This window comes from Lithobates pipiens, unplaced genomic scaffold (genome assembly GCF_037356315.1).
Source record: "Lithobates pipiens isolate NorthernLeopardFrog02 unplaced genomic scaffold, aLitPip1_a1.2 Scaffold_1, whole genome shotgun sequence".
NCBI classification, from domain to species: Eukaryota; Metazoa; Chordata; class Amphibia; order Anura; family Ranidae; genus Lithobates; species Lithobates pipiens.
Window position 1 is genome coordinate 107,085,252 of NW_027507685.1, and position 23,630 is coordinate 107,108,881.

At 44.5% G+C, this 23,630-nt stretch overlaps 1 protein-coding gene across 1 annotated transcript in view; it reads left to right on the forward strand.

Moving 5' to 3' along the window:
* Positions 1-3,653: 3,653 nt before the first annotated feature.
* Positions 3,654-23,630, forward strand: part of BTK (Bruton tyrosine kinase) — an 88,710-nt gene continuing 68,733 nt past the window's right edge. Inside the window, exons 1-2 of the mRNA XM_077471048.1 lie at positions 3,654-3,765; positions 9,002-9,193. Coding sequence (XP_077327174.1) covers positions 9,044-9,193 — 150 coding nt within the window. The 5' untranslated portion in view covers positions 3,654-3,765; positions 9,002-9,043. The remainder of the gene's footprint in view (positions 3,766-9,001; positions 9,194-23,630) is intronic.

Consider the following 23,630-nt stretch of genomic DNA (forward strand, 5'->3'; position numbering starts at 1 on the left):
AAAAGTCCGGCGGATTCGAACGTGATGACGTAGAATAAGGAAGTTCATAGCCAGTAGCCAATAGCTGCCCTAGCGTCGCTTTTAGTCTGCCAGAGTAGCACACAGACGAACGGATTGTCTGCTAAAAGCCGAGTCCGGCGGACAATTTTGAAGCCAGTCTGCCGGACTTTTGGGAAGAAAAAGTCTGCTGGAGCCCACACACGATCTAATTGACTAAGTCCGCCGGATAGTCCAATCGTGTGTACACGGCATTAGCCTATTTTTGACATTTGATGTTTACAAGTTAAAAATTCAGTCTGTCACTAGCCGCCGGAAGAGCCGGATCGTCGATCGGCCCTCCTGTGCCACCCGGAGGTTGCTCTGGACCTTGCAACCCTTTGGAAGGATTTGTTTGCTTTTTTTTCAATCACAAACTACATTTACCGATACCTCATACCCATGGAGGTTGGACTTTTGGGGGTTTTAAATGACCATGTTCCTCGCACTCATGCCAGGACTTTGATACGATTTGATTACTACATTGGAAGGAAATGGGCCCCCTTTCGGCCCACGCTTATTTCTGCATTGTACATGGGATCCTCCCCAAATTCAAATTGATATATAAAAGCAGGGCATGCCCTAAGAAGTTCACCAAAATATGGCAACCGTGGCTAGACATCTCGGAGGACTTCTGGGGTGGAGGGGGGGGGATGTCCTCTCTTCACAGCTTTCTCAGTGAAGTGGTATGCTACTGTGATTGAGTGATCAATACTTGATATATACGCAGTGGTGTTGCTATGGGGGTGCGGGGGGGGGAGGGCGGCCCGCACCTGGCTGACACCTGCAGAGGGTGACACCAGGCTTGCCTCAGACTGGCACCGCATTGTGTGGGTCAGAGATTAGCAGCTCCCTTCTTCCCTTCCGGGATGTTCTCTGCTCCACACGAAGTGTGGGAAGAGAGAGTGGGGGGGGGGGGGGGGAAGTGAGGCAGAGAGACAGGGTGCTTTGATGTTTCAAGTACACAGGCTGGGAAGAGCAGAGGAAGTGGGGCACTACGCTACAGAACCTGCCCTAAGGTATGTAATAACAGGAGTATTATGCTGAGAAGGGGGACATGGTAATTGGGGGGGGTGATCACTGGCAGGTAACAATTATGCTGCCAAGAGTGATTTTAGAGGGGGGAGTTAGAGGATAGGTACTAGGGGGTGCTTTTTGGGGGTTAAAGAGGACTTTTGCTAGAAGTAGAAGGGGGGGGCAGATTTGAAATTTGGCCCCCCCAGCACAATTCCTCTCCCCTTACAATGCACCCCCTAGCACATATCCTCTACCCTCCACCAAATCAAAGATCCCATCCCGGCTCCATCCACCCCCAGATCCCATCCCAGCTCCATCCACCCCCCCCAGATCCCATCCCAGCTACATCCACCCCCATGATCCCATCCTGGCTCCATCCACCTCCCCTTGATACCATCTCCACTCCATCCACCCCCCCAGATCCCATCCCGGCTCCATACACCTTCCCCCCGATCCTACCCCAGCTCCATCCACTCCCCTGATCCCATCCCAGATCCATCCACCCCCCTGAGTCCATCCCAGCTCCATCCACCTCCCTGATCTGATCATGGCTCCATCAACCTCCCCTTGATACCATCCCAGCTCCATCTACCCACCTAATCTCATCCTGGCTTCATCCACCTCCCCCCAATCCCATTCGGGCTCCATCCACCTTCCCCCAATCCCACCCCGCCTCCATCCACTCCCAGATCCCATCCCTGCTCCCTCTCACCCACCCCGATCCCATCCTCGGCTCCATCCACCCCCTCAATCCCATCCTGGCTTCATCTATCCCCCTCGATCCCATTCTGGCTCCATACATTCCCCCGATCCCATCCCAGCTCCATCCATTGTAGCAGATTAAGCAGCTCCAATGCACTAGACTGTTTGGTGCCGGGGGGGCATGAGGGTGATATTATGTTTTACCGCACCGGGTGACACCAACCCTAGTGATGCCACTGTATATACGTCTACACAAATGTATAGAGATTCCTCTACTGCGTATGGGTTTCTGGAAATATACTGCTGTAAGTGTGAACGAGTATGTGTGAATGGTGTTAGTTTCGGTTTTTTGAGGTATTTATGTTTTATCCAGACTGCTTAATCTGTCATTTATTCACTGTCTGAATTAAGATGCTGATTGCACTATACATATATGTAAAGACAAACACCTTTAAAAAAAAAAATGTCATTAAAGTGAAGCAAAACCTTTTTTCACTTCACAACAGGGGCAGCCCTGTCCATTATGGGCGCACGGGTGCCACCCCTCTCTCCAGCCACCTCTTCTGTGTAGAATGGATAGATTCATTCATGCATTTACGGGCGGCACAGTGGTGTAGTGGTTAGCACTCTCACCTAGCAGTAAAAGGGTCGCTGGTTCAAATCCCAACCACGACACTACCTGCCTGGAGTTTTCATGTTCTCCCTGTGCCTGCATGGGTTTCCTCCGTATTCCGGTTTCCTCCCACACTCCAAAGACATGCAGGTAGGTTAATTGGCTTCTGACCAAAATTGGCCTTAGTATATGAATGGGGACCTTAGATTGTGGGCTCCTTGAGGGTAGGGACCAATGTGAGTGTGCAATGTACAGGGATAGGGGTAGACACTCACTCAGGTTGAACTGGATGGACTGGTGTCTTTATTCAACCTTACTAACTATGAAACTATGAAACTATCCATGGCTGCGACGGCCACCCCCTATTCAGGCGTCCGGCCCCTTTCAGGGTGCCGGGTGCCTGAATTCCAGAGGCAGGGCTCTAATAGGCTTCAAAAAAAGGTGAACTCAGAGTGCAGATCATTGTACTCGGAGCCCACCCAGGTGTGTTAGAAAAGCAAGTGAATATTTGCCTTTCTAACACTCAACTGACTCTCCGCCAATCGGGTAGCGCGGGTCTGATGCCCTTCACCTGATTGATGGGCACATTGGTTGCATTTCATGGGCACAGTGGCTGCAACTGATGGCCACAGTGGCTACCTCTGATGGGCACAGTGGCTGCATTTGATGGGCACGGTGGCTGCAATTGATGGGTACGGTGGCTGCATTTGCTGGGCACAGTCGCTGTATTTGATGGGCACAGTCACTGTATTTGATGGGCACCGTGGATGCAATTGCTGGGCAAAAGCATTGCACAGAGCAGGATAAGTATGACCTGTTTATTATTTTAAGGGAAAAAACAATGAAGGTTTAATACCATTTTAATTTCTTTTTACAATACAGTTTTTTTTTTTGTTTTGTTTTTTTATATACTTTATATTTTTATTCTTTTAAATGTAGAGTCTTCTATTGCAGGAAATGGCTGGATTTACACCTTTTGAAGCCTTGGTAACCAGTCAGCTGTCACTATTGGTCCATTGTTACCAGTTATATTGCACTTAATAGGGTTGTATAGACTAATTATGAATGTAAAAATATAAAAAAAAAAAAAAAAAGAAAGAAGAACACAAGCAAAAAAAATATATTTTTTTTACAAGAATGCTTGTTATACAACTATTATAGAGATTCATGTTGCCAATACAGAACCGTATCTGTTATGTTGTAATGATAACTAGCGAAACTAAGCCAGTGCTGACACAGGAAACTAAAAAGAGGAACTGGGAGGATTGTGAAAAAAAAAAGAAAGAAATAACACAGCAGAGTCTCAGTCTAAATGGTGTCCTTTGCCTAATACAACCTCCGATAGACGGAGAATGGGGCCATGAGCTTCGGCGCCTAGGAAAGTCCCATGTGGTGCTGTAAGTAACTGACCGATTTTTTTTTGTTAATCGTTTTATTTCAGCATTTCTTGCCCTTTTCTATTGCAGTGTAGAGATGGCAGATACTGACAGTATACATATATAGTAGGTAGGACAATCATAGATAAGAGCTGCAGAGATAATGGCAACTTCCTAAATGGCAATAGTGTAGTAAGATATGGTGATCATTACCGGCTATCCTACATAATGTAGTTTTTATGGCAATAATCAATACTTATCATACATAATGTAGTTGATATGGCAATAATCAATGCTGATTATACATAATGTAGTTGATATGGCAATAATCAATGCCTATCATACATAATGTAGTTGATATGGCAATAATCAATACTTATCATATATAATTTAGTTCATATGGCAATAATAAAAGCCTATCATACATAATGTAGTAGATTTGGCAATAATAAATGCTTATCATACATAATGTAGTTGATATGGCAATAATCAATACGTATCATTCATAATGTATTGGATATGGCAATAATCAATGCCTATCATACATAGTGTAGTAGACATGACAATAATCAATGCTGATTATACATAATGTAGTTGATGTGGCAATAATCAATACTTATCATACATAATGTAGTTGATATGCCAATAATCAATACTTATCATATATAATGTAGTTGATATGGTAATAATCAATGCCTATCATACATAATGTAGTTGATATGGCAATAATTAATGCCTATCATACATAATGTAGTGGATATGGCAATAATCAATACTTACCCTACATAATGTATATAAAAATGGCAATAATCATACATAATGTAGTGCATATGGTGATCATTATTGCCTATCATACATAATGCAGTAATCAATGCCTATCATTAAATTTTTTGTATTTTTTTTATTTTTGTTTACTGGTAATGGCGGCGATCTGCGACTTACTGCGATATTGCGGTGAACATTTGGACGCTAACTGACATTTTTTTTGGAACCAGTGACACTAATTCAGTGGTCAGTGCTAAAAACATGCACTGTCACTCTACTAATGACACTGGCTGGAATTGGGTTAAACATCCAGGGCGATCAAAGTGTTAAATGTCTTCCCAGCCAGTGTTTTGTTGTACTGTGTGCGGTGCTTTTACTAAGGCAAGTAATGGAACTTCTGCAGGGAAAGAAAATCCATTACACCCGGCGGTAATCCACTATGTTAATCATAGCATGGGCAGGGCACCGGTGGCGCATGCACACTCCCTACCGTAAGTGTCGGATCACGTACCTAGTACGTGATCTGGTGCAGCAGATCCGCCTTGCCGTATCTATGTTATATGGTCGACAGGTGGTTAAAGGAATAAAGTTTTATCTGCACCGTAGCCAGGGCCGTCTTTAAGGCAGGGCAAAAGGGGCAGTTGCCCTGGGCCCTGTCATTGTTGTGGGGCCCAAAGCAGCTGCCTCATACTTGCCAACTATCCCAGTTTACATTCCCTTGTTCCTTGAAGTTTTAGTCTTGTGCTGCTACTAATGCTGCCCAGCTCTGCATTATTGTTGTGTACAGATGACTCACCTGCAGACTTGTGTTTACATGTAAATACTGGCATTCATATGTAAATAGCAGTGACATGCATATGTAAATAGCTGAGGCCAACTGCATTGATATGTAAATAAAGGCAGCATTCATAGGTATATCATGCCCCCCTGCAGTGAGGACAAGTTGTGCTGTAACCTATAGCAACCAGTGAGCAGTATTACTGTACAGCAATCTCTAGCAGCCAATCAACAAGCAGAAATGTGCTGTAACCTCTAGCAACTAATGAGTGAGCCTTAAGGAGTGCTGTAACCTCTAGCAACCAGTCAGTAAGCAGTAATGATATGCTGTAACCTCTGGAAACCAATCGCAATTGCTGCCTAATCTGATACAGTAAACTGATTTTAACCACTTAACAACCGCCCATTGCCGATTAACGGCATCAGGGCGGTTGTTTAACTCTAAGAGGCCGTTAATTAACGGCCTCCCAGAATTCTGCTCTCGCGCGCCCCCTGGGGCGCGCACACGAGAGCATCCGTGACCGCTGGGTCCAGTGGACCCGGCGCATCACGAATCACGGTAAACGGCCGCTCATCGCGGCCGTTTACCACGTGATCGCTCCGTCAAATGACGGAGTGATCACTTGTAAACAAGCCGGCGTCATGTTATGACGCCGGTTCCTCCCTCCCCCTCTCTGTACCGATCGGTACAGCGGAGGGGGAAGAGATCGGTGTCAGCAGCGATGTGGGCTGCATCTGCAGTGCCCACATCGCTGCTCACCGAAAATTAACCCCTCAAATCCCTGCAAATACTCTGCATTACTCTGCAATTCCCTGCAAATACTCTGCATTACTCTGCAATTCCCTGCAAATACTCTGCATTACTCTGCAATTCCCTGCAAATACTCTGCAATTCCCTGCAAATACTCTGCAATGCCCTGCAACACTCTGCAATGCCCTGCAACACTCTGCATTGCCCTGCAACACTCTGCATTGCCCTGCAACACTCCGCATTGCCCTGCAACACTCCGCAATGCCCTGCAACACTCCGCAATGCCCTGCAACACTCCGCAATGCCCTGCAACACTCCGCAATGCCCTGCAACACTCCGCAATGCCCTGCAACACTCCGCAACGCTCTGCAATACCCTGCAACACTCTGCAACACCCGCCAATACCCTGCAACACTCTGCAATGCTCTGCAACCCCCGCCGATACCCTGCAACACTCTGCAATGCTCTGCAACCCCCGCCGATACCCTGCAACACTCTGCAATGCTCTGCAACCCCCGCCGATACCCTGCAACACTCTGCAATGCTCTGCAACACCCGCCAATACCCTGCAACACTCTGCAATGCTCTGCAACACCCGCCAATACCCTGCAATGCTCTGCAACGCAGTACTCTGCAACACCATGCTCTGAGATACCCAGCCATAGTCGGTGATACCCTGCAATACCCAGCCATAGACATCTCCCGCCGCCCTCCGCCCTCCGGTGCTTCTACCGAATCGCTAATACGATCAAAGCCAGAATCTTTTTTTTTTTCAGGCTTCCCAGCTTAGAGGTGAGATGTGGGTCTTATTGACCCCACATCTCACTGTAAAGAGGACCTGTCATGCCATATTCCTATTACAAGGGATGTTTACATTCCTTGTAATAGGAATAAAAGTGATCAAAAAAATTATTTTTGGGGAAAAAAATGTCAAACTAAAATAAATAAAGTAAAATGAACAATAAAAAAAAATGTTTTTTTTTAAAGCGCCCCTGTCCCCATGTGCTCGCATGCAGAAGCGAACGCATGCGTAAGTCCCGCCCACATATGAAAACGGTGTTCAAACCACACATGTGAGGTATCGCTGCGAACGTTAGAGCGAGAGAAATAATTCTAGCCCTAGACCTCCTCTGTAACTCAAAACATATAACCAGTAAAAAAAATGTAAATCGTCGCCTATGGGGATTTTTAAGTAGCGACGTTTGCCGCCATTCCACGAGCGTGTGCAATTTTGAAGAGTGACATATTAGGTATCTATTTACTCAGCGTAACTTCATCTTTCACATTATGCAAAAATTGGGCTAACTTTACTGTGTTTTTTTTTTTTTTAAGCACAAAACAGTTTTTTTTCCAAAAAAAAGCATTCGAAAAATTACTGCGCAAATACCGTGCAAGATAAAAAGTTGCAAAGACCACCATTGTATTCTCCAGGGTGTTTGCTAAAAAAACATATATAATGTTTTGGAGTTCTATGTAATTTTCTAGCAAATAAATTATGATTTTTACATGTAGGAGAGAAATGTCAGAATTGTCCTGGGTGCTCCAGAACACCTGATGGCGCTCCATGCATGTTGGGCCTCTGTATGTGGCCACGCTGTGTAAAAGTCTCACACATGTGGTATCACCATACTCGGGAGTAATAGAAGAATGTGTTTTGGGGTGTAATTTGTGGTATGCATATGCTGTGTGTGAGAAATAACCTGATAATATGACAATTTTGTGAAAAAAAAGTAAAAAGAATCTTGATTTTGCAAAGAATTGTGGGAAAAAATGACAACTTCAAAAAACTCATCATGCCTCTTACTAAATACCTTGGAATGTCTTCTTTCCAAAAAGGGGTCATTTGGGGGGTATTTGTACTTTTCTGGCATGTTAGGGTCTCAAGAATTGAAATAGGCCGTCATCCTTCAGGTGTGATCAATTTTCAGATATTGGCACCATAGCTTGTGGACTCTATAACTTTCACAAAGACCAAATAATATCCACCAATTTGTACTTATTTTTACCAAAGATATGTAGTAGTATAAATTTTGGCCAAAATTTATGAAGAAAAAATTACTAATCTGCTAAATTTTCTAACAGAAACAAAGAAAAATTCGTTTTTTTACAGAATTTTCGGTATTTTTTCTTTTATAGCACAAAAAAAAAAAACCCAGCGGTGATTAAATACCACCAAAAGAAAGCTCTATTTGTGTGAAAAAAAGGACAAAAATTTCATATAGGTCCAGTGTTGCATGACTGAGTAATTGTCATTCAAAATGCGAGAGCACCGAAAGCTGAAAATTGGTCTGGTTATTAAGGGTGTTTAAGTGCCCAGTGGTCAAGTGGTTAAGTCTAGCTGCTATTTATTGTATGTCTCAGAGAAGGTGAAAAACGAAATTGCATGGGGGGAGGGGGGGCCCTAAGAAAATTTTTGCCCAGGGTCCAATCAATATTAAAGACAGCCCTGACTGTAGCAGTGGTATGGCACTACAATTTCAATTCTTGTTACATGCCACAGAAGGCAGCAAGCCGGTAGGTAGGTTTATTTTATTGCAGAAGAGACATTTCAGTATGGAGCCGGTGTGTACGCAGTTTGCTAAAGCGGGACATTTGATTAAGTCTGAACTCTGCCCCTTGTTGACTTTAAAAGAGTTTGCAGTAAAATTTGTAATTTGCTAATTTTTGACTTGTTTGCCAAAATGTGGAAATTTTTGGACGTGCTTGCTGAAATGTGCAAATTTTTGGACGTGCTTGCCGAAATGTTCACATTTTTAGACGTGCTTGCCGAAATGTGCAAATTTTTGGACAGGCTTGCCGAAATGTGCAAATTTTTGGACGTGCTTGCCGAAATGTTCACATTTTTGGATGTGCTTGCTGAAATGTGCAAATTTTTGGATGTGTTTGCCAAAATGTATCGCAGATCGAACCCAAGCAGATTCGTCCATCACCAAATCAAATCTTATTTTTTCTTTTTTCTTAAAGGTTTAAATTGGGGAACGGTCTTGCCGGAGACTTTTCAGCACCATGGCCTCTGCAGTGCCTAGTATCCTGGAGAGTATTTTCCTAAAGCGATCTCAACAGAAGCGGAAGACATCACCCCTCAACTACAAGAAGAGGTTATTTGTACTCACCGAGAGCAAGATCACCTATTATGAATATGACTTCGAAAGAGGGGTAAGAAACTTTTTTGGTGGGATTCTTCATATAAGAAATCCATTTGTCACAGCCCGTATTACCTGCACAATGATATCTATATCACAATGATATCTGATATCATTTGTCTTTATAAATGCACTTTGCCTCTTGGGTTGATAGGACATGCAGGTACTTTACAGAAAAGGGTAACATTTTGTATGGGGGGGGGGGGGCTGCTGATTCAGCTGGTAGCACAGTAGTAGTAGTTACAGTAACCACAGGATCCCTTCCGGATGTTCCAGGATTCCTTGTAGGATCCTTAGGACCTTGATGATCTCCGGAGCTTCCAGAATTCTCAGTAAGGTTGCTGTATCCTCTGACCAGGCTCCAGCTTTTGACGTGGCTGGTTATGTGGCCAATCCTCAGCTACCCTAGAACTAAAGAGTTAATACCTGCCACTTGCCTGTTTGTTGACAACCCCAATTGACCTGACTAATCTTTTGCCTGCTGCCTGCCAATACCTGTACCTAGACCTGACTACGTTTCTTGCCAGCCATCTGCTTTGAACCCTGCCTTCACCTGACTATCCTCTTGCTTTTCTCCTGCCTCAAATCTTGCTGGACCTGACTACTCTCTTGCCTGCTATGACCTCTGCCTGGACCTGACTACCATCTTGATTGCTGCCTACCTCGATCCCTGGCTGAACTTGCTCACTCTCTCGTCTGCCACCTGCTTCAACCCCTGCCTGGACCTGACTACTCGTTAATCTGTTGCTTGTTATGACCTCTCCCTAGACCTGACTACTCTCTTGCCTGCTTCCTGCCAAGACCCCCAATCTGGACCTGACTGCTTTTCTTGCCTGCCGTATGCTTGGAACCCTGCCTTCACCTGACTACCCTCTTGCTCTTCTTCTGCCTCATCTTGCTAGACCTGACTACTCTCTTGCCTGCTGCCTGCTATGACCTCTGTCTGGACCTAACTACCATCTTGATTGAAGCCTACCTCGACCCCTGGCTGAACCTGCTCACTCTCTTGTCTGCCATCTGCACACTCTCTTGTCTGCATCCTTGCCTGGACCTGACTACTTTCATCTGTTGCTTGTTATGACCTCCCACTAGACCTGAATACTCTCTGTTTGCTATCTGTCACTTTCTCTGCCCTAACCTGACTACTCTCTTGTTTACCCCTGCTCTGACCCCTGCCTGGACATAATTATTTTCTTGTTTGCCTCCTACCAAAAAGCCTTCTTGGACCTGACTACTCTCTTGTATGTTACCTGCCACAGCCTCTGCCCGTCACATGACCCGACTACTCTCCTGTTTGCTGCCTGCGACTACCTTTCCCGAACCCCACTACTCTTTTATTTACCATTGACATAATCCTTGTCTGGATCTGACTACTCTCTTGGCTGCTCCTTGCCCCAACCCCCGCTTGGACCTGATTACTCTCTTGCCTGCCACCTGCCACAACCCCTGCTGGATTGGACTCCGCTTGCCTGCCACCTGCTTCGAGCCCTGCCTGGATCTGACTACTGTCTCACCTGCCACGACCCCTGCCTGGGTCTAACTACTTTCTTACCTGCCCCCTGCCACAACCATTGGGCCTGATTGCTCTCTCACTTGCCACCTGCCTAAACCACTTCCCGGACTGAACCTCTTTCTTGCCTGCCACCTGCCTCAACCCCTGCCTGAATCTGACTACTGTCTCGTCTGCCACCTGCCACGGCCTCTGCCTGGACCTGACTACACTCTTGCCTGAACCTAACTACTTTCTCAACTTTCTCCAGTCTTGAACTCTGCTGGACCTGACTACTCTCACCTGGCACAACCTCACCTGGGACCTGACTACCCTTTTGTGCGCCACCTGAAATAACCTCTGGCTGGCTACTGATTTGTCCACTGCATCAGGAACAGTTTTTGCACCGTAGACCTGTTCTAGCACAACCCCTTGGTGGTAGGATCCTGAGCGCCACACGTCGCAGAAAGTAACACCGGGGGGGGGGGGGGGGCAGTAGGGTTTGCAGCCCATCTCCACCATCAGGATCTCTAGTGAAGACCAAATGGTACTTGGCCGCTGTACCTTGGGTGAGCGCTGAAACACCTGCCAGGGGGCACCATACCAAAACCATGCACAAGGCAGGGGCACTCATGAACTGTCCAAGTAGGTTATCCTGCACTTTTATGCAGCTAAGCAGTACACAAACGCCAGCAAGCCATATATATAACTAACTAAATATCTGTTCAAACTTAGGTCAGGTTCTGACTATAAGCGTGCTGTTCCAAGCTGTACATGGTGCAATATTCTGAGTAAATTACTGAAGAACAAAGTGTCAGCGTGTGTAGAGGGAAGTACTAAAAACCATCCTCAGTGAAACCGACTCAGGGGAATAACTCAGACATTGGTGCTACAAATTTTATATATACAATGCTGTGAAAAAGTATTTGCCCCCTTTCTGATTTAATATTTTTTTTGCATGTTTGTCACACTTCAATTCACTTTGATCAAATTTTATTATTACGCAAAGATAACCTGAGTAAATACAAAATGCGTTTTTTTTTTTTTTAAATAATGGTTTCATTTATTACGGCAAAAAAGCTGTCCAAACCTGCCTGGCTTTATGTGAAAAAACGAATTTCCCCCTAAACCTAATAACTGTTTGTGCCACCCTTGGCGGCAACAACTGCACATCAAGCGCTTGTGATAACTGGCAATGAGTCCCTCACATCGCTGTGGAGCAATTTTGGCCCACTTTGAATTGTTTTTATTCAACCACATTGGAGGGTTTTCCAGCATAAACGGCCTGTTTTTAAGGTCCTGATGCAGCATCTCAATTGGATTTAAGTCCGGGCTTTGACTAGGCCGCTCCAAAACGTACATTTTGCTTTGTTTGAACCATTTGGAGGGGGACTTGCTGTTGTGTTTTGGATCGTCTTGCTGCATAACCCAAGTACACTTGAGCTTGAGGTCATGAACTGATGGCCGGACATTCTCCTTTAGGATTTTCTGGTAGAGCTCAGAATTCATGGTTCCATCAGTTATGGTAAGTCGTTTAGGTCCTGAAGCTGCAAAGCAACCCCAGACCATCACGCTACCACCACCATGTCTAACTGTTGCTATGATGTTCTTGTTATGACATGCTGTATTAGTTTTATGGCAGATTTAAGTCCGGGCTTTGACTAGGCCACTCCAAAACCTAAATTTTGCTTTGTTTGAACCATTTGGAGGTAGACTTGCCGTTGTGTTTCGGATCATTTTCCTGCTGCATAACCCAAGTGCACTTGAGCTTGAGGTCATGAACTGATGGCCGGACATTCTCCTTTAGGATTTTCTGGTAGAGCTCAGAATTCATGGTTCCATCAATTATGGTAAGTCATCCAGGTCCTGAAGCTGCTAAGCAGCCCCAGACCATCACGCTACCACCACCATGTCTGACTGTTGGTATGATGTTCTGGTTATGAAATGTTGTATTAGTTTTATGCCAGATGTAACAGGGCGCACACCTTCCAAAAAGTTAAGTTTTTGTCAACATCAGACCACAGAATATTTGCCTAGTCTTGTGGATAAAGTCTTGGGGATAATCCAGATGTTTTTTGGTAAATGTGAGATGAGCCTTCATGTTCTTTTTTGGTCAGCAGTGGCTTTGGCTTTTGGTCAGCATTGGCTTTGGCCTTTGAACTCTACCATGGACGCCATTTTTGCCCAGTCTCTTTCTTATTGTTGAATCATGAACACTGAATTTACCTGAGGCAAGTGAGGCCTGCAGGTCTTTAGATGATGTTCTGGGTTCTTTTATGACCTCCTTGGATGATTCCTCGTCATGCTCTTGGAGTAATTTTTGGTTGGCCGGCCTCTCTTGGGAAGGTTCACCACTGTTCCAAGTTATCTCCATTTCTGGAAAATGGCGCTCCCCGTGGTTTGCTGGAGTTCCAAAGCCTTAGAAATGGCTTTGAAACCCTTCCTAGACCGATATGTTGACATTACTTTGTTTCTAATCTGTTCTTGATTTTTTTTTTTAGATGGTGGCATGAAGTGTGGCTTTTCTTTTTGTATAAAAATTACTAAAGCGTTGATGTGAATGATTATATCAAATTGTGAACCAAAAATTATATTAAGATGAACAAATGATAGTGACTGCTATTATTGTGTTATGTGCTGATATCACAAAAAAATAAATATATAAAAAATGAATAAAGCGCTACCATCAACCTTAATATAGCAATGTGATCCTACAAAAAAAATATTAACCACTTAAGCCCCGGACCAATTTGCAGCCAAAGGACCAGGCCCCTTTTTGCCATTCAGCACTGCGTCGCTTTAACTGACAATTGCGCGGTCGTGCAACGTGGCTCCCAAACAAAATTGGTGTCCTTTTTTTCCCACAAATAGAGTTTTTTTTTGGTGGTATTTGATCACCTCTGCGGTTTTTATTTTTTGCGCTATAAACAAAAAGAGAGCGACAATTTTGAAAAAAATTCTATATTTTTTACTTTTTGCTATAATAAATATTCCCCAAAAATAAATAAAAAATCAGTTTAGGCCGATACATATTCTTCTCATATTTTTGGTAAAAAAAAAATCGCAATTAGCGATTGTTGATTGGTTTGCGCAAAAGTTATAGCGTTTACAAAATAGGGGATAGTTTTATAGCATTTTTATAAAAAAACATTTTTATACTAGTAATGACAGCGATCAGCGATTTTTATTGTGACTGCGACATTAGGCCGGACACATCGGACATTTTTGACACATTTTTGGGACCATTGTCATTTATACAGCAATTAGTGCTATTTAAATGCACTGATTTCTGTGTAAATGGCACTGGCAGTGAAGGAGTTAACCACTAGGGGGCGGGGAGGGGTTATGTATGACGTTATGTGTTTTTTTTTTATTGTAGGGGGCGTGGCCTGGCATGTGACATCACTGATCGTCCTTCCCTGTAAAACGGAACAGACGATCGGTGGCAGCCACACAGGGAAGGACAGGTAGAGGTTTGTTTACACAGACCTCTCCTCATTCTTCAGCTCTGTGACCTGATCGTGGGACACCAGCGGCAATCGGGTCCGCTGGTCCCGCGGCCACGGTCACGGAGCTCAGGACTGGGTCGGGAGCACGCCGCCGGCAGCGCGCTCCCCACCCAAGGCTGGGCACTTAAAGAATCACGTACCGGTACGTGATTTTGCCCAGCCGTGCCATTCTGCCGACGTATATTGGCGTGAGGCGGTCCTTAAGCAGTTAAATAAATAAACTAATCATATATATGTGTCCAGTAAACCATATATATATATATATATATATATATATATATATATATACATTTAACCTGCCAAAGGGTTTGTATTTTTGTCTATCCAGTCCTGAGATTTTTACAGCTCTGCCACACAGCGCAGCCCTGTCCGTCAGGGAAGGCGACCTGATTTTTTTTCCCCCCTCACCCGCAGTTAAGAAGCACGTACAGGTCTTGTCCCACCCCCAGCTCTTGAGTGGACAGTGAAAGGAGGAGCAGCAGACTGATCAACTCCTCTTTCTGGCCCTTTGCTTTTCTCCTCCTGTCACCATGTTCTTTTGTATTACGAGATTGGCTCCTTTTGCTGCTTCTTGCTCTTCCAGTCTGAGCTCTGATGTACAGAGACTGCAAAAGGCTGATATCAAGTCAAATCCAGGTGCTTATCCACTTCAATATTAGGCACTTTCACCCCGTTCCTGCCCAGGCCAATTTTCAGCTTCCAGTGCTCTCACACTCTGAATGACAATTGCGCGGTCATGCTACACTGAGCTCAAACTACATTTTTATCACTTTTTTTTTTTTAGATAGATAGATAGAGCTTTCTTTTGGTGGTGTTTTATTGCTACCAGGTTTTTTATTGTTTCCTAAACAAACAAAAACAAAACCCTGGGGGCAAAAAAGATAATAATAATGAAATTTTTCTGTTATAAAATTTTCAGAATAAGTAATTTTTCTCCTAAAGACCCCTTTCACACCACACCGCACCTTGCGTCGGCGGTAAAACGCCGCTATTTTTAGCGGCGTTTTACCGCTGGATTTGCGGCGGATTTGCGGCGCATTTCGGCCGCTAGCGGGGCGCTTTTACCCCCCCGCTAGCGGGCGCGAAAGGGTTAAAACCGCCGGCAATATGCCGCAATAGCGGCGTTTTGCCGGCGGCATTACAGCGCTGCCCCATTGATTTCAATGGGCAGCAGCGGTGGAGGAGCGGTAAACACACCGCTCCTTCACCGCTCCAAAGAAACTGCTGGCAGGACTTTTTTCTGACGTCCTGCCAGCGCACCGCTGTAGTGTGAAAGCCCTCGGGGCTTTCACACTACACACAATGGTGCAGCTTCTTTAGGGCGTTTTGCAGGCGCTATTTCTAACGCTATAGCGCCTGCAAAACGCCCTGGTGTGAAAGGGGTCTCACTGCTAGACATTAATGGGCACTAATAAGGCTGCACTGATGGGCACTTAGGCGGCACTGATGAGGCTGCACTGATGGGCACTGATGAGGCTGCACTGATGGGTACTGATGGGGTCAGCACTGATGGGCACTTATGAGGCGGCACTGATGAGGCAACACTGATTAGCACTTATGAGGTGGCACTGATGAGGCTGCACTGATGAGGCTGCACTGATAGACACTGATGAGGCTGTACTGATGGGCACTGATGAGGAGGCACTGATGTGCATTGATGAGGCTGCACTGATGGGCACTAATGAGGTGACACTGATGTGCGTTGATGAGGCTGCACTGATGGGCACTGGTAAGGCGGCACTGATGTCATTGATAGGCGACACTAATAGGCGGCACTGATAGGTGACACTAATTACACTGACACTAATGGCACTGATAGGCAGCACTGATGGGCACTGATGAGTCAGCACTGATGGGCACTTAGGCAGCACTGATGAGGCTGCAGTGATGGGCACTGATGAGGCTGCACTGATGTGCACTGATGAGGTAGCACTGATTAGCACTTATGAGGCGGCACTGATGAGCACTGATGAGGCTGCACTGATGGGTACTGATGGGTACTGATGAGGCAGCACTGATGAGGCAGCACTGATGGGCACTTATGAGGCAGCACTGATGAGGTAGCACTGATTAGCACTTATGTGGCGGCACTGATGAGGCTGCACTGATGGGCACTGATGAGGCAGCACTGATGGGCACTGATGAGGCTGCACTGATGGGCACTTATGAGGGGGACTGATGAGGCAGCACTGATGAGCACTTATGAGGTGGCACTGATAGACACTGATGAGGCTGTACTGATGGGCACTGATGTGCATTGAAGAGGCTGCACTGATGGGCACTGATGAGGTGGCACTGATGTGCATTGATGAGGCTGCACTGATGGGCACTGATAAGGAGGCACTGATGGCATTGACAGGCGACACTAATAGGCAGCACTGATGAGGCAGCACTGATGGGCACTGATGAGGCTGCACTGATGGGCACTTATGAGGCAGGACTGATGAGGCAGCACTGATGAGCACTTATGAGGTGGCACTGATAGATTTTTGGTATTTTTTTATATTAGTAATGGCGGCGATCTGCGATTTTTATCATGACTGCGACATTATGGCGGACGTATTGGAGACTTTTGACACTATTTTGGGACCATTGTCATTTATACGGTGATCAGTGCTTTAAAAATGCACTGATTACTGAGTAAATGACGCTGGCAGGGAAGGGGTTAAACATTAGGTGGTGATCAAGGGGTTAAGTGTGTCCTATGGAGTGATTCTAACTGTGGGGAGGGGGATGGGCTACCACTGACATGACAGCGATCACTGCTCCGATCACAGGGTGCGGTAGATCCCTGTCATGTCACTAGGCAGAATGGGAAGATGCCTTGCTTCCATAGGCATCTCCCCGTTCTGCCGCTCCGTGACACGATCACCGGGACACCAGCGGACATCGAGTCCGCGGGCACGGTCGCGCTGTATGTGGCGGGCACGCGCATGCACCCACTAGCCCCGTAAATTAAAGGGGAAGTGCAGGCACGCCCATTTGCCCACTGCTGCCATTGTGCCGACGTAAATCGGTGTGCGTCGGTCGTCAAATGGTTTAAATAATTTTTTTCAGTCATCCGCTTTACCACTTTCCTCTTGCACCAGGACGGGCTAGTGGTGTTGCATTCTTTAATGCTGTGAGTCATCCAGTTGGCAGAAATTCATTGTGGTTGATTCAGTACAGGCAAATAGGCTGAGCACTGTGCAAGAGAATTTTCCCTTGGAAAAAGTAAATAATATGGTAAAAATTTAATTTTCAAGCAATAACCAGTCAATTGCAAGGGGAAAAAAAGGAAACAAAAACAAAAAAAAAGTATTTTTGCTTGGACGTGATTGGATGATGGAAGTCAGTAGAAGCTTCACCTCCTTCACTGAGATAAAGGAAAATTCCCTTGCAAAGTCAACAGCCTTTAGTAAATCGCCCACCTTGTGTTTGAGATTGCAGTCAGCATCTTCGGAAATTAGTGCTGGGTGACACATTTTTGCATTCTGTTTTCAACACGTTCTGGAAGAACTCGCCATCCACTGCTAGGGACGCGAGGAGAGCACAGGAGCTTACTTTCCTGTAACCATTAGCAGGGTTTGTGTCTGAATTTGATGCTGTTTTTTTCCACTTATGAAATTTTTCCAAATTGGAAACTCTCAGGCCGCGTACACACGGGCGGACTATCCGTCTAACTAAGTCCGTCAAACAATCCGACAGACAGTCAGTCCTACTTTTGAATGAACGGACTTGACCACACACGACGAACAGACAGTCCGCTGAAAGCTTGCGCGATGACGTGTACGGCACGTACGACGGGACTAGAAATACGACGTCCAATACACTGCAATGCAACCTTCCGCCGTGTAAATCCTTTCTGAGCATGCGCCATACTTAGTCCGTCGAACTAGCCTACTCACGAGCGGACTGTCTGCTGAAACCAAGTTTGGACGGACAATATTACGGAAATTCCGAAAGACTTAGTCCGCCAGACTGTCCGCTGAAAAAGTCCGCTGAAGCCTACACACGAGCGGACTGTCCGCTGAAACACGTTTCAGCGGACCAAGTCCGTCAGACAGTCCGCCCGTGTGTACGCGGCCTCAGTTTCACTCATTGAGTTGTTTGGAAAAAAATAAAATAAAATACTGTGTAAAAAAAAAAAGATATTTATATTATATTATATTTATGATTTATATTGTTTGTTATTTAGATGATGTATTTTTGTATGTATGAGTTTGATATGTCAGTCCTAAGGTGAGCCCAGAGCCGCCACTGCAATATTAAGTTAAAAGTAATTTGCATGGCAAAACAAAAGAGCATAGACGAATATTCAAATAAGTCATAAACAAACGTGTGCCATGAAACGTCTCATTATTAAAATATAATTTTCATTACGGTAACCCAGTGAGTGCAATGTGTGCTGTGTAGAGCTCGGTTATTACCATGTAATTTTAATCATGCGGCCAAAATGTACCCAATACCCTGTACACGTGAAGGATTTGCATCTTTAAACAAGGATCTGTGTGTCAACAGGAACATCTGTTAATTTTATAAACTCTGTGGGCTCTTCCATGGTGGCCATCTAGGAAGGTAGACAACCACCCCGGGGGTGGTCTTGAGAGCTTGATTATCATTTACAGTTTATGTGATGAAACATGTTATATATCAATGGGTGCTGACTTGGAGGGTCCCTTTATCAAAGGTGTAGAAACATTCATCCAAACCCCCCAGTACAGAGCTCTCCCTCAAATTCCCCTCTTTACAGAGCTCTACACACAACCCCCCAGTACAGAGCTCTCTCTCCAATTCCCCCCCAGTACAGAGCTCTTCACCCACATCCCTCCCACCCAGTGTAGAGCTTTTCCCCAACTCCTCTCCTAGTACAGAGCTTTCCCCCAACCCCCTCCCCAGTAGAGAGTTCTCCACCAAACTCATTCCCACCCAGTACAGAGCTCTCCCCCAACCCCTCTTCTAGTACAGAGCTTAACCCTTCTCCCAGTACAGATCTCTCCCCCAAGCCCCTCCCCAGTACAGAGCGCTCCCTTCAATTGCCCTATTATAGAGCTCATCCCCCAACCCACCAGTACAGAGCTCTCCCTCCCACCCAGTACAGAGCTCTACCCCTAAACCCTCTCCCTGTACAGAGCTCTCCCCCAACCCCTTCTCCCAGTACAGAGTTCTCCAACCAACTTCCTCCCACCCAGTACAGAGCTCTCCCCCCAACTCCATCCCACCCAGTACAGAGCCCTTCCCCAGCCCCCTCCCCAGTACAGAGTTCTCCAACCAACTTCCTCCCACCCAGTACAGAGCTCTCCCCCAACCCCCTCCCCAGTACAGAGCTCTCCCCAATCCCTTCCCCAGTACAGAGTTCTCCAACCAACGACCTCCCACCCAGTACAGAGCTCTCCCCCCAACCCCCTTTCCAGTACAGAGCTCTCCGCACTATGGAGCTCTTCCCTCAAGATCCCCCGGCCTCTGTGCAGAGCTCTTCTGCAGTAGCTCTCTCCAACAAAGAGCTTTCCCCACCCCCTTTCCACTACAGAGTGGTAGAGATGGATGGTGCTGTGGAAGAGGAGCAAGTACTTATCGGGCGAAATCCTCCAATCTGGCTGGAGACGAGGGCTGCATTATCAGCTGTTGCCGTGAGTTTCCTGTGACATGGAGTGTTATGCACCTAAGCCTCCTGAGAGGCACGCTGTCATTGTAAACATAAAAGCCAGCAGAGGAAGTAAGTACTGACTTCTGTGTTTACAATTAACAAGTCGGTGAGCACAGGGCCTGTGCTAGAGGGGAATAGAGTGAAATAAAGTACCACCACATTCTGCCCAACACAAATCCCTGGGATGATGTACAGTGGGGATCGAAAGTTTGGGCACCCCAGGTAAAAATGTGTATTAATGTGCATAACGAAGCCAAGGAAAGATGGAAAAATCTCCAAATGGCATCAAATTACAGATTAGACATTCTTATAATATGTCAAAAAAAGTTAGATTTTATTTCCATCATTTACACTTTCAAAATTACAGAAAACAAAAAATGGCATCTGCAAAAGTTTGGGCACCCTGCAGAATTTATAGCATGCACTGCCCCCTTTGCAAAGCTGAGACCTGCCAGTGTCATGGATTGTTCTCAATCATTGTCTGGGAAGACCAGGTGATGTCAATCTCAAAGGTTTTAAATGGCCAGACTCATCTGACCTTGCCCCAACAATCAGCACCATGGGTTCTTTTAAGCAGTTGTCTAGAAAACTGAAACTGAAAATAGTTGACGCTCACAAAGCTGGAGAAGGCTATAAGAAGATAGCAAAGCATTTTCAGATGTCAATATTCTCTGTTTGGAATGTAATTAAGAAATGGCAGTCATCAGGAACAGTTGAAGTTAAAGCAAGATCTGGAAGACCAAGACAAATTTCAGACAGAACAGTTCTCAGGATTGTGAGAAAAGCAATTCAAAACCCACATTTGACTGCACAATCCCTCCAGAAAGATCTGGCAGACACTGAAGTTGTGGTACACTATTCCACTATAAAGAGATACTTGTACAAATATGGTCTTCATGGAAGAGTCATCAGAAGAAAACCTCTTCTACATCCTCACCACAAAAATCAGCGTTTGAACTTTGCAAATGAACATATAGACAAGCCTGAGGCATTTTGGAAACAAGTTCTGTGGACCGATGAGGTTAAAATATAACTTTTTGGCTGGAATGAGCAAAGGTACGTTTGGAGAAGAAAGGGCACATCATTTAATGAAAAGAACCTCTGTCCAACTGTTAAGCATGAGGGTGGATCAATCATGCTTGGGGTTGTATTGCAGCCAGTGGCACAGGGAACATTTCACGAGTAGAAGGAAAAATGGATTCAATAAAATTTCAGCAAATTTTGGATGGTAACTTGATGCCATCTGTGAAAAAGCTGAAGTTAAAGAGAGGATGGCTTCTACAAATGGATAATGATCCTAAACACACCTCAAAATCCATGGGGGATTACATCAAGAGGCATAAACTGAAGGTTTTGCCATGGCCTTCACAATCTCCTGACCTCAACATTATTGAAAATCTATGGATAGACCTTAAAAGAGCAGTGCGTGTGTTACCGGCCTCAAAATGTGAATTAAGAGAGCCGATGATTGTAGACGCGATGAGATAAGGTGATCAGCTTGGCGTGGACTGCAAAGAATCACACAAACAGCATGAGATATGACCACTGACTTTATGGCTGGAAGTAGTTTAATTTTTACATAACAATACATCTTTTAAATTTTTATAGTCACATGTTTATAACCATTAACAATATATATAATACAGATTTTAACTAAAGTATTTTAAAATGTAGTTATAACAATGAACATTACTAAATTTTAATAACATATATCCCTGTTATTCAGTGTTATAGATAATTATCTTTATCTCTCTGGTACACTTTAAGTGTGCAATAATCATACTAGCAATGCATTGCTTTAATACAAATATTTTCATGGTAGTACTCTTTTTTAACCACTAGATGGTGCACATTGCATGTCTGTATGATGCAATACATAAGCTTTACATACAATAGGTTTTTCTCTATATTAAATAACAGAAAACATGTGCTTCTATAAATCTATGCCATTTTCAATAAATCAGGTTTAAATATACCCATTTAGAACGGTTTAGTGTTTATCATAGACATTTGTTCTGACTAATGCAGTATTTTCATGTTCTTATGCACTTTTCACTTGTTTCTGACACATGCTGTTCTAAACTTCTAATTACAGCAAAACTATAGCATAAAATCTGCTGAGACTTTTTCTGCATCTGCTCAAGATGTTTAGGAATCTTTCTATCACAGGTTAATACAGATTAGGAACAATTTAGAGTACATACCTGCAAAGAATCACACAAACAGCATGAGATATGACCACTGACTTTATGGCTGGAAGTAGTTTAATTTCCAGTCACATGGTGTGTGGCCTTATATAGACTCTGTTTGTGTACCTTCTCTGCCATCTACTGGTTATTAATAGAATAGAAGGAAGATGTTTAGAAATATAAAAAAAAATGAATATGTACTTTGCTTTGGGGTGTCTGTTTTGTGACCATATAAACCCCAGTCCGTCACACGTGACAGACAGCCCAGAAATCTCAAAGAACTGGAACACCTTTGTAAGGAAAAATGGGCAAAGATACCTCAAACAAGAATTGAAAGACCCTTGGCTGGCTACAAAAAGTGTTTACAAGCTGTGATACTTGCCAAAGGGGCCAGTACAAGATATTAAATCTGCAGGGTGCCCAAACTTTTGCAGACGTAATTTTTTTGCTTTCTGTAATTTTGAAAGTGTAAATGATGGAAATATCTAACTTTTTTTAACATATTATAAGAATGTCTAATCTGTAATTTGATGCCATTTGTAGATTTTTCCATCTTTCCTTGGCTTCGTTATGCACATTAATAAGCATTTTTACCTGGGGTGCCCAAACTTTCTATCCCCACTCAGGGCCGTCTTTAAGGCAGGGCAAAAGGGGCAGCTGCCCTGGGCCCTGTCATTGTTGTGGGGCCCAAAGCAGCTGCCTCATACTTGCCAACTATCCCAGTTTAAATTTCCTTGTCCCTTGAAGTTTTAGCCCTATTCTTGTGTACAGATGACTCACCTGCAGACCCTGTGTTTACATGTAAATAACTGGCATTCATATGTAAATAGCAGTGCCATTACTAAGCAAAGAGCTGTGGCCATCTGCATTGATATGTAAATAAAGGTGGCATTCATATGTATATCATGCTTCCATGCAGTGAGAAGATGATGTGCTGTAACCTCTAGCAATCAGTGAGCAGTATTACTGTACAGTAATCTCTAGCAACTAATTAACAAGCAGAAATCATTTGCTGTAACCTCTAGCAACTAATCAGTGAGCCGTAATGTGTGCTGTAACTTCTAGCAACCAGTCAGTAAGCAGTAATGATATGCTGTAACCCCTGGCAACCAATCACAATTGCTGCCTCACCTGATACAGTAAACTGATTTTAAGTCTAGCTTCTATTTATTGTATGTCTCAGTGCAGGTGGAGAGTGAAATTGCATGGGAGGGGCCCCCCCCCAAAAAATTTTTTTTTTCCTGGGGTCCAATCAATATTAAAGACGGCCCTGTCCCCACTGTATGGTCAATTCCAAACAATAAGCCACTTGCAAACAGTAGAATCAGGAACTCTTAGCAGTGGGAAATTAGTCACATTCGTAAAATACAACAACATTTAGAAATATATATATTTTTTTGTGCTTCAAGAAGTCAGAATGAATGTTCTTCCAAGGAAACAGCCTACAAAAGAGATGAATAATACGGGAAAATGAAGATATCATTCTGAAACCGACAAGAAGCCTATATACTGTCAGACCACAGGCTGGAGAAAGCTGAGGTTGTTCTCACATTGGAATAACAATTCTACCAATGTCTTCCTTCTTCCAGCACATCAAGAAAGGATATGAATTGTTATTGTAACTGAATGTGCTGGAG